Source organism: Tyto alba, unplaced genomic scaffold (genome assembly GCF_018691265.1).
Source record: "Tyto alba isolate M040663 unplaced genomic scaffold, T.alba_DEE_v4.0 Super-Scaffold_27, whole genome shotgun sequence".
In the NCBI taxonomy this organism is placed as follows: domain Eukaryota; kingdom Metazoa; phylum Chordata; class Aves; order Strigiformes; family Tytonidae; genus Tyto; species Tyto alba.
Genome location: NW_024881301.1, coordinates 14,013,137 through 14,025,371, shown reverse-complemented (window position 1 = coordinate 14,025,371; position 12,235 = coordinate 14,013,137). Strand labels below are relative to the sequence as shown.

At 44.3% G+C, this 12,235-nt stretch overlaps 1 protein-coding gene across 3 annotated transcripts; it reads right to left on the bottom strand.

Moving 5' to 3' along the window:
- Window positions 1–3,451: 3,451 nt before the first annotated feature.
- Window positions 3,452–11,105, bottom strand: TUBB6 (tubulin beta 6 class V). 3 transcript variants are annotated; one of them, XM_042798160.1, is made up of 4 exons: window positions 11,023–11,105; window positions 10,064–10,172; window positions 8,823–8,933; window positions 3,452–5,200 (listed from the first exon to the last, which is right to left on the bottom strand). In XM_042798160.1, exons 3-4 carry the CDS (start codon window positions 8,881–8,883, stop codon window positions 4,137–4,139), a joined length of 1,125 nt encoding a protein of 374 aa, XP_042654094.1. In that variant the 5' UTR covers window positions 8,884–8,933; window positions 10,064–10,172; window positions 11,023–11,105; the 3' UTR covers window positions 3,452–4,136. The 3 variants fall into 3 exon arrangements, with proteins under 3 accessions (XP_042654094.1, XP_042654092.1, XP_042654093.1); XM_042798158.1 differs by lacking the exon at window positions 11,023–11,105 and adding an exon at window positions 10,662–10,795; XM_042798159.1 differs by lacking the exons at window positions 8,823–8,933; window positions 11,023–11,105 and having other exon boundaries at window positions 10,064–10,160.
- Between the last annotated feature and the right edge of the window lie 1,130 nt (window positions 11,106–12,235).

Below are 12,235 nucleotides of genomic sequence, written 5' to 3'. Positions count from 1 at the left end.
TTATTGCATTGGCAAACTTGTTTTGTAAAACTTGCACATGCAGTAGTGACTGTTTTCTGTGGATATGTTCCAGTGCTCTACCTTACATGTATTCTGTATTAACGTCTTGTCTGTTCTACATTTTCCCTCCCCATTTAGCTGAACACTTCTTGTTTACAATGGACAATTTGTAGCCAGTGCTGAGGGCTTAATGTGCTTCTATGTTGTAAAAGTCAGAATTCTTCATTTCCTCATTTGCTACTTTAAAAACAAAAAACACAAACCAAAACCACTCCCTCTACCCCACCCCCTAAAAAACTCCAAACCCTAGTCTAACTTCACAATGGCACTACCAAACCGTAAAAGAATCATCTCCTCTCCAGGAAATGTTTTATCTTACTCTCTGTTTGTGCTGTTTACTTTTAAATTTCACTCTTGTTTAGCTGCAGCATGCAATTAATAAAGGTATCATAATGCAAATGAGAGGCAAGTCCCTTTGCCCCTGTTTTAGAGCATCGGATTGCTTTGTGTAGTCTTACCTCAGTAAGTCTTAATATTTTGTGCCAAAAGCGGCAGAATATGACTGTGTTGGGATTTTGGAATAAAAACAAAGGTATGGGGGAAAAAAAAAAAAGCAGCTGTTTACCCAACCTGCTTTAAAGAGGACTGTTAGTCTCCTACTCACAGATTTTAGACTTCAGATTGTTTAACATAAATCAAGAAAATCAAGTTTAGTCTGTGCTGTGGCTGCCAGTGAGGCCACATTAATTTTTGTTGCACGTTGAGCAGTGCTGCTTCAACTAGTAGGAGCTTGTACAGCTCCGAGGCAGCCACTGAGGTCCCCGCTCCTCCCAGTGCTGGGAGAAGGGGCAGGTCTAGACCCTCTTTCCCAAGCTGACCCTGTTACCAGGAGGTGAACACCTTTTCTTGAGGAGATAGGAATGCAAGAATAAAAATTAAGTAATTTCAGGATGCAGAGAAAGCAAGAGCCTGCTGTGGCTTGGATAAGGTAGCCTGCGCAGGGACTGTCATGCCTGTAACCGGAGGGTCTGCCAGACTCCGTGCTGGCTTTGACCAGAGCGACTTTGCGAAGTTGTTGGCCCATCAGGTTAGGTTCCTGCTCCGGTCCTCACACCACACCTTCCCGCCGTGTGCCTCACCACTCCCTGCCCACCAGTGGTGCAGGGTGCTGGGATTTTCCCCTCATCCCAGTGCTGGCAGCAGTTTGTGTCTGGGCGGTACTTGAGCTGCACTTCTAGGCCTTAGGTCTGGCTTGTCTCGGCAGCCTGCTGCTATGTATTTCTCTGTGGCCAAGTGCAAAGCAGTAAAAAGGAAAGAATGCGAAGGTGGGCTAGGCACAGAAAGAAAAGGTGCAAGGGACTAGGTTGAAAAAACTAGGGGGAAAATGAAAAACATACAGATGAGGAATGCGGAAAGAACAAAGTTAAGTGGGACTCAGAAGGTAGATTTCAAAATGGAAGTTTCCAAGGAAAAAGCAGGAAGTTACTTGAAAGAAAGTGCAGCTGAAGGAATTGGTCACCAAACCTGTTGCTAAAACAATTTTCAGTTTTACGTTAGGAAAGGAAGATGAATAGTTGATTGAAGGAAGAGGAACAGGAAGAATTTGTGCTTCCTATGGCTTTCTTTCTGCTTACATGTAAGCCGGGCCTCTGGTGACGTTCCTGCTACAGGTTCCTGGGTTCATTTCAGTGGGCTGGGTTTTTTTCCCCTGAGACCAGAGGGAAGATCTGTCTCCTTACTTTTCCCAAAGAGGACATTAGTTTGACTACCCCCACCTCCACACATTCCAAAAATTTACATCAAACAGTTGTAAGTAAACACATGGGAAAGAATGGCTAAGAGTCAAAGCAGGATCAGCAGACATGAGGTCTGGATTCCACAGGCTCAGAGTCTATAGTCTGGATTTTTAGTGTATGAAAAATAATAAAGAACAGGCTAGTTCACCATGTGAATAACTCAAATATTTAGGAACTCCAAGATTCCTGGCTTTTTTAAAGTATTAACTTTTTTTTTTTTTTTCCACAGTAGTATTGAAATTTATGGCTGGGACCTAGTTATGAATTCTGTATTACAACAAAATGCAGTTGCACAAGCTGTAAAATGGTTGGTTCTACATCATTCGAAGAAGCTATGCTAGTGATTTAATTGAAAAGCCTGTGCCACAGCTGTACGATGGCAGGCTCTGAGCCTGTAACACATTCTCCTCCGCCTTGAAGCTCACAGCCTATCATTTACAAAGCATCAACTAAACTTCTAAATTTAATTACTTTTGCTTTGTATTGCACTAAACGTTAATTTCTCTTTAATGCAGATTGTGGTTTAGCTTAATCTCATGCCATGATAAATACATAGCCACAGCATATTGCAACATTTATAAAATGCATATTTAAAAGTGCTCTGTTGCGATTCATAAAGCCTTTAGGCATCACTAGCCATTGCAAAGCACGTGGCCCTGTGAATTTGCTGACTCCATCACCACCCTTTGGAAGATAATCGGCCATGCCCCCCAACATCTGCCTACAGATCTATGCCAAAGCCAGTTTGGTTAATACGTATGTGCCAACGACTGTGTCTCAACCCATGAAGTCACTTTATATAAAAAACTTTTGTACTTAATTAAAACTAGTTTCCTTCCATTTCTGTATAGAATAAAGTTGGGCACAGCTTCAGCTGATGTGATTAACAGTTGTCTAGTTCATATACTTCATAAAATACTCTTATTCCCTGAATCCCAAACTAACAAAACACCACCTTGTTAGGAACAATGGATCTTTGGAAATTACACTGTGTTTGTAAAGTGCCTTTTTAAGTATTGAGCAACACTGTGGCTTAGAAAGTGCTTCTGAAGGCGAGAAGAGCAGAGTTCCTGAAACATTTAAAGTTTGGATTTCCAGAGGGTTTCTCCTCTGTTTGCTTGTTTTGTTGCCTAGAAACTGACCTACATAAGAGACTCCATGTAGACAGAGTGTTCCCTGGTAGAGGCTCTAATGGAGAAGGGCTGTTTAATGGACATGAGCAGAAACATATGCACAAAGAGCGAATGCCCAACAGTCACTTTCTCAAGGCAGTAAGTCAGCTGGGTAGGACAGAAACCTTCCGTTTCAGCTTTAGCATAAGCAGATAAACTTGTTCAGCTTTTGTTTTGCCAGCGGTTTTGAATATTGTGGATAAATACTTTTATTTGGATTTCAACCTATCTTGGTAACAAGACATCCATAGCATCTACAGGTGGTGAACATACAAACCTGGGTAGGGACATCTATCCACACTGCCTGCGTCCCCTCTCCCACAGCGTCCTGTGGAGTGTCTGAATTTCAGCTGTACAGGCGAGGTGCAATGGAGACAGGAGTAACGCCAGTAACTGGCGACAGCCAGAAAGACAGGGGACCAGCCAGATACCAGGATGCCACTTTAAACCCCAAGGGCCCTTAAAGAACACATCACACATGGATAAATTTTGTATATATAATCTGTGATTATTCGGCAGCAAATGATGAAGTCACATAGCATCAATCCAGCCTCTGGCCTGCAGCTCACTGGATATTTATATAGCATTGACCGCCCAAAACACTTCTGCTTGAGAGGATACTAATCTTTTTTATTTTGTTTTTAGAGGACTGGAGTCAAATATCACTGTTAACAGTTACTGTACAGAATAGCTAAAAAACTTTCTTCTTTTTATTATGAATAAATTTTGTTCCTGGCAGTTCACTGTTGTACATTTGGTACAGAATGACTACTTCAAACCCACAACATTTTCTTACTCATAACTGGATTAAAATAGTGCAGCTCTATTGTGTAGATTTTCATGCCTAACTTTAGGATGACAAACTTTGGAAAAAAAGATCCCAAACCAGTGATCTCTGTTCAGACTCTTAGGCCAAAGTCTTAACTGAATGACTTACATTTGTCTCATGAATAGAAATAGCCTGATTTCCAGAAATGCTGAATGTCTTCAGTTCTCAGTGACCTCAATGGACTCTGAAGAGCACCTCTAACATCTGATGCTCATTAAACTTTTTTTTTTTTAAAACTTTTTTTTTTTTTTTTCTGAAGCCTAAATACAGATTTATAAGCCTAATTATTAAAAATCCAGATTTGAGAATTTGGCCTGGAAAACAGCACACCTAATTCCTTTATTCATTGATTTCTTCTTCATCATCTTCAAACGCTTCCTCTCCATCATTTGCTGTTGCTTCTTGGTATTGCTGATACTCTGAAACCAGATCATTCATGTTGCTTTCTGCTTCTGTAAATTCCATTTCATCCATTCCTTCGCCTGTGAACCAGTGGAGGAAGGCCTTTCTCCTGAACATGGCTGAAAACTGCTCTGAGATTCTTTTGAAGAGCTCTTGAATGGCAGTACTGTTGCCAATGAATGTGGAAGCCATCTTGAGGCCACGAGGAGGTATGTCACACACTGCCACCTTGACATTGTTTGGGATCCACTCCACAAAGTAACTGCTGTTCTTGTTCTGGATGGCCAACATCTGCTCATCAACCTCCTTCATGGACATGGGACCACGGAAGACAGTAGCCACTGTCAAATACCGCCCATGCCGTGGGTCACAGGCTGCCATCATATTTTTGGCATCAAACATCTGCTGGGTGAGCTCTGGAACAGTGAGTGCTCGGTATTGTTGGCTGCCTCGGGCTGTCAAAGGAGCGAAGCCTGGCATGAAAAAGTGAAGGCGTGGGAAAGGGACCATATTTACTGCCAGCTTCCGGAGGTCAGCATTTAGTTGCCCTGGGAAACGCAGGGATGTAGTTACCCCACTCATGGTAGCAGAAACCAAGTGGTTTAAATCACCGTATGTTGGAGTGGTGAGCTTCAGGGTGCGGAAGCAGATATCATACAAAGCTTCATTGTCAATGCAGTAGGTTTCATCTGTATTTTCGACCAGTTGGTGGACCGAGAGTGTAGCATTATAGGGCTCCACCACTGTATCAGAAACCTTTGGAGAGGGCATGACACTAAAGGTATTCATTATCCTGTCCGGATATTCCTCTCGTATCTTGCTGATGAGTAGGGTTCCCATGCCAGACCCCGTCCCTCCTCCCAGGGAATGAGTGAGCTGAAATCCTTGCAAGCAATCACAGTGTTCACACTCTTTCCTTACTACATCAAGTACAGAGTCAACCAACTCTGCCCCTTCTGTATAGTGTCCTTTAGCCCAGTTGTTTCCTGCACCAGTTTGTCCTAAAATAACATACAATAGGGAAAGAAAATATACAAAATTATTGGTAAGGTTTGGGATTTGCATACTAAATGGATTCACATCTGTAACAAAAGTTGCTATAAATCTGTCAGGTGGATAACTGTGCTCTTCAGTTTTGCCTACAGATATCTTTGGAAGTATCAACATAAACTTTTAACATAGTTCCATTGTGCCTCAAATCCCTAGCGCTTTTCATTTATGCCTTTGGGTGTTTTTTCTCTTTTTTGGTATTTAACCTTCCATAAATGCAAAGATGGCCCTGACTCCTTGCTTTGAAAGCTTTCACGCTCACAATCTTTCTTATTCCATAAACACAAGATGACTGTTTAGAATTTAAATACTTTCTGTTTATAAGGACCATGATGTAGATATACAAAGCTAAATCACAGATACACATTTCTAAATGAAAGGTTCTTGGACTCTTCCTGTGAGATAGAGGCATTGTTGTCATTCAAGGATAAGGCTGGGCTTCAGAAGTCCTATTTAACCATAGCTTTTCAAATTCATGGCTACCTAGCCTGAACGAAAATACCGATCAACGGAAGCTTCAAGAATGTTATTTCAAAAACTTGGAAGTTGAGTGCCTTTTACCACTTTCCCTACAAACTCCCTGTTCTTCAAGATCTGCAAAGCAACTTGCAAAATGGGATTACTGAGGTTTCAGGAGCCCCTCAAGGCTTCCATTTTCCTTTTATGTGCCACTCCATTTATTAAAATGAACAGTCTGGATCCTTTGCTGTGTCACTATCTTGTTATTAGTTAGATAACAAGGAGGATTAAATGGGAGACCAGTTTATTAATACGCCTGTTCCTCACAGTGACTGCTGCATATGTACACTGTGTCACTGAACTCACTTAATGGTACTCCTGTGAGTGGTATTCAGAAAGAGCAATAGTTTCAGAATTCAGTACAGAGCTGCCAACTTCTGCGTTGTCCTCCAAGACCTTCCCCTTCCTTCCTATTACCACGTTTCATTTCAATTCCCAGTGCACTGTGTTAGTGCCAAACATATGAATCAGAGAAACTGCTTGCTGGGATATTGTTTAAATATGATACACTTTATTTTCACTGCATAAATGCCTGGTTTCCTCATGATGTATTTGGTTAGTTAATGCATTGTTCTATATGTTGCTATATTTTTCTCTATTTGAACCTAGGGAGCTCAGCATTTCCTTTCCAGCTGGGCAAAGCACAAAGTAATATCCTTCCAGAATTAAATGCTTGTAACTGTCCATGGGCTGCTTGAGCAGATCCGCTACTAAAGATAGGGCAGCACATCAGGCTGCACACTAACAGACATCACTCCAAGTTGTAGAAGGACCCTAACAAAACCAAATTCTGAGTTTAGGACTTTATTTTGCAGATTTTCCCTTGTGTAAACATCATACTATTCTTCTTCAGTGGGCAGTGAGGTAAGGAGAGAATGGAGAATAGGAAAGAATGAAGAATAGGAACAAAGAACAAGGTAAGAAGGCAATAGGAATTACTCTCACAAATGTGGAAAAGATATTTTCACAGGGGAAAAAGAATCAGTAGACTGATTTTACTTGCTTTTTCTTAGTTTGTAGATTAAGTTCAGAGGTTAAATGTCTAATTCAGAAGTGGTTCTGTCCTCCTTTGGGCCCTCCTCTGTGACAGACTCCTTCAGTCTTCATTTGAATCACACAAACTCCTAGATGCCACCTGTCTCTACTGCATCCATACAGCCTTTGTATTTTAACTGCCAAGTGTAACTGTGAAAATTAAAGCAGAAGGATTATTTTTGTGCTCATCTCAATCTCCTGCTGGTCTGAGCTAAAATTCCTATATCTGGAGTGTGCGATCATGTACTCAATATACCTGAATGAAATCCTGATTGATGGTCCACGCTCACTTGCTATGGAGACAAGGGTACATGCAGGTATATATAAGCAGAGGCAGAAAACACCTCCATCACAACGAGCGCTAACAGCCTGGAGTACAGCAAGTATGGAACTGCCAGCTTCTGCCACAAAATCCTTTGTGGGCCCAGGCCAGATTTTTAAAAGAGAAAACAAAATGCTTCGCTGGCTTTTGACACAGGAGATCATTACTTCAGCGCTCAGGCAGCCGTTCTGCATTATTCAGCAGGTTGGGAGGACAGTGCCTGATGCTGGCAGGGGCCTCTGTCAGATACGAGCTGATCACATGCTGGTGGTTCATTGTCAGCTTGGCAGGAAGGGAGTACAGTGAACTGGACTATTGTTGAAGACACTCTGAACTGGTTTTGCTCTGGTTTTACTAGTGGTATGCCAAACTGTAAAGCTCCCATTCAGGTATTTTCATAGGTCAGGCGAATTCACTTTCAGAGGGCTTGTGTGGTCCATACAGGAGAAAGGGAGTGAAAGGAGAAACCTAAATATAGAAACGTACTTCATAAAGCTGCCTATGTCTACAACTTTTCTCCCCAAGCTTACTTCTACATGTTATAACTTAACCTTCCTTTGAAAGAGACCCTTAACTTCACTGCCATGACATACAAGAGTATGCCATCACGTGCCAGAGAATAGAGACAGCATTGAAAGTTTTAAGTCAGTTAAATGGTTAAAGTAACTCTGTATGGATTCTTACTCCTCAACTCAACAGCAGTAACCCAGACTTAAGTTTGTTTTATACCACTCAAACAATGTTTATCTTTTCTCTGTCTAACCCTGGCATTGTTCCTTCCTTATGTTAGCACAATATGCCAAACTAAGTTGCAACCTAAGCTTGCCTTGGCAAGAGGAAATGTGTTTTGTGGCTAGCACAGACTTGGAAACCAAAAGGACATGAGAGTTCTCATGGTAGCTTTCATTCAGACTTCCTGTTTCTGCAAATGGATCACTTAACTTTCAAATGCTGTTTCTACTTTAGTGGAAACGGACCAATAATGCTTCTGTACTTTGTAAGGATGCTATGAAATTTAATCCCGCTAAATGTGTGTTTTTAAGTTTAGATGGAAAGTACTACAGAAGTCCAAAGTGAAACAGTAAAAGCTACAGCAACCCTCTGCAAGAACACTGCAAAACCAGAAGCTCCCCACATGCTCTCAGACTGCTCGTTATGTTGGAAAATAACCCACTAACTGGCTATATATGACAATGTTTTCCATCTTCCAGTTGGTCTTCCTCTACTGTTTACTACACTGTAAGGATCTGCTGAAAATTTTGAATTGCACAGCCTATAAACAATTTAATGCTCTAGAATTTAATAATTTAATGTGAATTCAAGTGAATAATAGTATGGTTGGTTTGTAGTTGAGGTTTTTCCCCCTGCTCTCCATTTTCTGCAGAATTTCCATGCATTTTGTTGTAAAGAAGTGGTCTCAGGATTTCATATATATGGAAGGCAAATGTACTTTCTCTGAACACCAAAGGAAACTTTCAGTACTTTGCTAACTGAAAGAATGGTTAACAGGAGAACAACCTTTTCAGTTAACAGGATCTTTTAGCAGACCTACAGGTAACTAGAATTACATTAAGCCATTAGGATTTCTCACTGCTAATGATCACTTTGGAATAGGGAGCTTAAATGCTTTTTGACCATTCATTTGGTCAAACACCTGTTGGATAGTTTGGGGTTTTTAAAAACTGACATCCACATACCAAAGATGAAATTATCAGGCCGGAAGAGCTGACCAAAAGGACCAGATCGCACACTATCCATGGTTCCCGGCTCCAAGTCCACTAAGACTGCTCTTGGTACAAATTTCTGGGCTACAATAAAAAGTAAGCATGTCCTTAATGTTCTGAAATAAGCTAACACAGTTATAGCTCTCAATACACAGATACACTATGTCTCATATTATTAGTCTAATACAGATTATATATATATATATATATATATATATATATATACAAAGATTTCCTATACAGGAAGTCATGGTGGTAAAAAAAACCCAGCACCATAGGAAGAAATCAATTCTGCTTGAAAATAGACCTGACATCTTTTGGGTCATACAGATGATATATTACATTTGTAAACTTTTTTTTTTAAGCAATAGATACAAGGGAAGGAAGCTTCTGATTAGAAAAAGTGGTTGACTTGTTTTTTATAAGTAGTTAATTTTTTCTGTGAGTAATGAGGTGAGCGAAGGGTTTATGTTCAAATGACCCTAACGCATCTCACAAGCTTTTATGCTTTTTTCACCTTGGTGTAGGTGGCAAACTGTGGTAGATTAGCACATGTACCACAAAGCACAAAATAATCTGTATCCAGTTGAAATTGTTCAAGGAAATTCAAGTAAATAAGATGAATTAACCTGAGCTGGACAAAAGATGAAACATTCACACTTGCAGGTTCATGTCAGTAGACCAAAGGACTCATGATCCCCATTTTAGACTGCTAACACCCTTCCACAACAGACTAACTCAGAGGATTTGGATGCCTTTGGCACCCTATTAATGAATCACTGTTTGAGTTCTCCATTACCTGTGACCCAACCCTCTCAGTCATCAAATCAGAGAGTACTACAGATGCCAACAGCTTAATCTGGGGCAATTGAGAAGACACATCTGATGACACAGTCGTAAGCTAAAGGAGCAAGCACCTAGCAGAGTGTTAAATAATAAACAAGGCTCCACGTCCAGACCCTAAGGACAGCCCCTTTCTGCCGTTTCTCTCTGCCTGGGGTGATAACACCCAGTCACCAGTTTATAAGAAAGTAGGTACTTTTTTCTGTGAATGATGTGGTAGGCGAAGATCAGCTGCGGGATGGGGGGGCTGATGGCATGTGAGCAGCGTGACCAGATGTGTGATACAGCTTCCCAAACCCGTTCTCGCCCAGATTCCTGTGCCCCTTCCCACGGAGCCCCCTGTCCCGCACCCCGCCCCGTTCCACACTTACAAGATGATTCATTATAGTAGACATTGATCCTTTCCAGCTGCAGCGCTGAGTCACCGACATAGCCGCCGGCTGGGTCGATGCCATGCTCATCGCTTATCACTTCCCAAAACTAAGGGAGGAAAAGAAGCGGGTTGGGAACTTCCCTGCGGAGCATCGGGGGCCCTGCCCAGAGCCCGGGCGGGGGGGGGGGGCGGCTCGGCACCGGCCGCAGCTGCCAAATTCCTGGCGTGCCCGGCTCCCCCCCCCCCCCCCCCCGCCCTGCCCGGGCCGGGCGGCGGCACAAGGCACCGGGGTTTAAACCCAACGGGCGGACGGGCTGCGGCGTTCTGCCGCCCTTCCCCGCTTTTGAGCCACGGTTTAAATAAAAAAAAAAATAACTTTAATATATATTACATTAAAAAAAAAAAAAATGTCCCGTTTGCCTTCGGCACTTCCCTTTCAGGGCCGCGGGGAGAGGCGAGATGCGCGGTGCCCGCGTCTCCGGGCAGCGGCTCTCTGGAGGGGCGGCCGGCGCACCCCCCCAGCCCCGCGGGACGAAACCCCCCTCCCCCGGGGGCTCCGCGGGCGGCGGGCAGGCAGCGGCTCCCCGCCGGCTCACCTTGGTGCCGATCTGGTTCCCGCACTGCCCCGCCTGGATGTGCACGATCTCCCTCATGGCGCTTCCCGCCGCCCGGCCCGGCTCTGCGCGGCGCCGGCCGCCCGGGCGGCGCTTTATGGGCTCCGAGGAGGCGCGCCCACCCCCACCCCCCGCCTCCCCCCGCCGCTGCGGCTCGCCCACGGCCGCCCCCCCCCCCATCCCCCGCCCCGCCGAGGGTCCCGCGGCGTGGGGTGCGCAAAGCGCGGGTGGGTCGCCCTCACCCCGCCAGGCACCCTGCCCGCGCTGCCGCCGCCTCCCGCCCTCCCGCGGCCTGCCGCCCCGCCGGCCGGGCCCATGGCAGCCTCCAAAGAAATGGGTGGACCTGCTCGGGGCCTTGCCCACGGCCATCTTCTTTGCACCGCTCACTCCCGAAGTGGTTCCGCCGGCGGATCGCAAGGCGCTGCGCGAAACTTGGCGCTGGGAAGGCAGGAGGTCTTCATGGAGCGACTTTCCTGAAAGCTGGTGTCACCACAATACGAAGCATGCCGTGGAATGCGTAGAGTTTGGATAACTTGATTTTTAACGAAAAGGGAGATTTTCTTTCTCCTCCGCAGGGGAAACAAGTTCCCACAACTGCTGTATCTCCGGTAGGATCCCTTTAGGTAGCTGTTGCATGGTTTCCCAGGTAGAGGAAAGCTGCCTAGCTTGCCTGCCTGTTTTAACGTCAGTGTGACTTTTCCAGGGGATGCCATTGTCTCCGTGGCCTAACCTGATACATAGCCCTGGTGGGAGGCATTCATCTGCCTGTGCACATCCTCACTGACTGACCCCATCTCTGCTGGCGTGCAAGAGCAGCCCTGCGGCCAGAGCTGCAGAACCTCACGATCTGTTTGATCAAAGGTGAACCAGGTGGGACTCTCTGGGAGAAGAATCTTGGGTGCTCTCTATAGCTTCTTCTACACAGTTAAGGTAACCCCCATCAATCAATAAATAACCCCCCAAATAACCCAAAATCTGTACTGGGGCTGGGAAGCCATCTCCTGCCTGCCAGCCCTTATTCTGCTGTGACATGACTGATGTCAGCTAGATGTGTGCTCTGGGTTCCAACCTTGCATTTTCATAAATGTTTTTCAGCAGGTTTAGCAGCTTCTTGCAAATGACCTCCGAGTAGCCCCCCTACACACCATGCTAGGCTGAGTCAAATGTCTTCCCGACATCAGTGAAGCAGCTGGAGGATCAATGTGTTTGCCTTCCAAGCAGCCATCAGTGCAGGATTGGATACTGTGTGCTTTTTTCTCTGCTGAAAGACTCAAAATAAATGTCCTTCTTTGCCTGATTTGTGTTTTTGGAAGAGATCCATGAACAAGTCATTTGTTCAGTAGCCTGATTAGTGAGGTCGTCTTGGGCTTTGCTTGAGTCTGTATGTCCTTGAATATGCCTTCTAGGCCTGGCTTTCCCCACACTTTGCAAATCCTTCTATATGCTACTGTATGGTTCATACTTGCTGTCAACTTGCCTGTTACGATTATGTCTTCTGGTATGACACTTTTTAAAATTCAGTTAGTTCTGGGGTCCAGCTAGCAGTAAGGCTGAGT

What these genes read in the sequence shown, in the direction of transcription:
- TUBB6 (XM_042798158.1), bottom strand. Translation starts at nt 10,718, where the DNA reads ATGAGGGAGATCGTGCACATCCAGGCGGGGCAGTGCGGGAACCAGATC. An exon ending in GGAACCAGATCGGCACCAAG is followed by an intron (nt 10,173 to 10,661) that starts GTGAGCCGGCGG and finishes TTCCTCCCTTAG; the next exon opens with TTTTGGGAAGTGATAAGCGA. An exon ending in GCCTGATAATTTCATCTTTG is followed by an intron (nt 5,201 to 8,822) that starts GTATGTGGATGT and finishes ATGTTATTTTAG; the next exon opens with GACAAACTGGTGCAGGAAAC.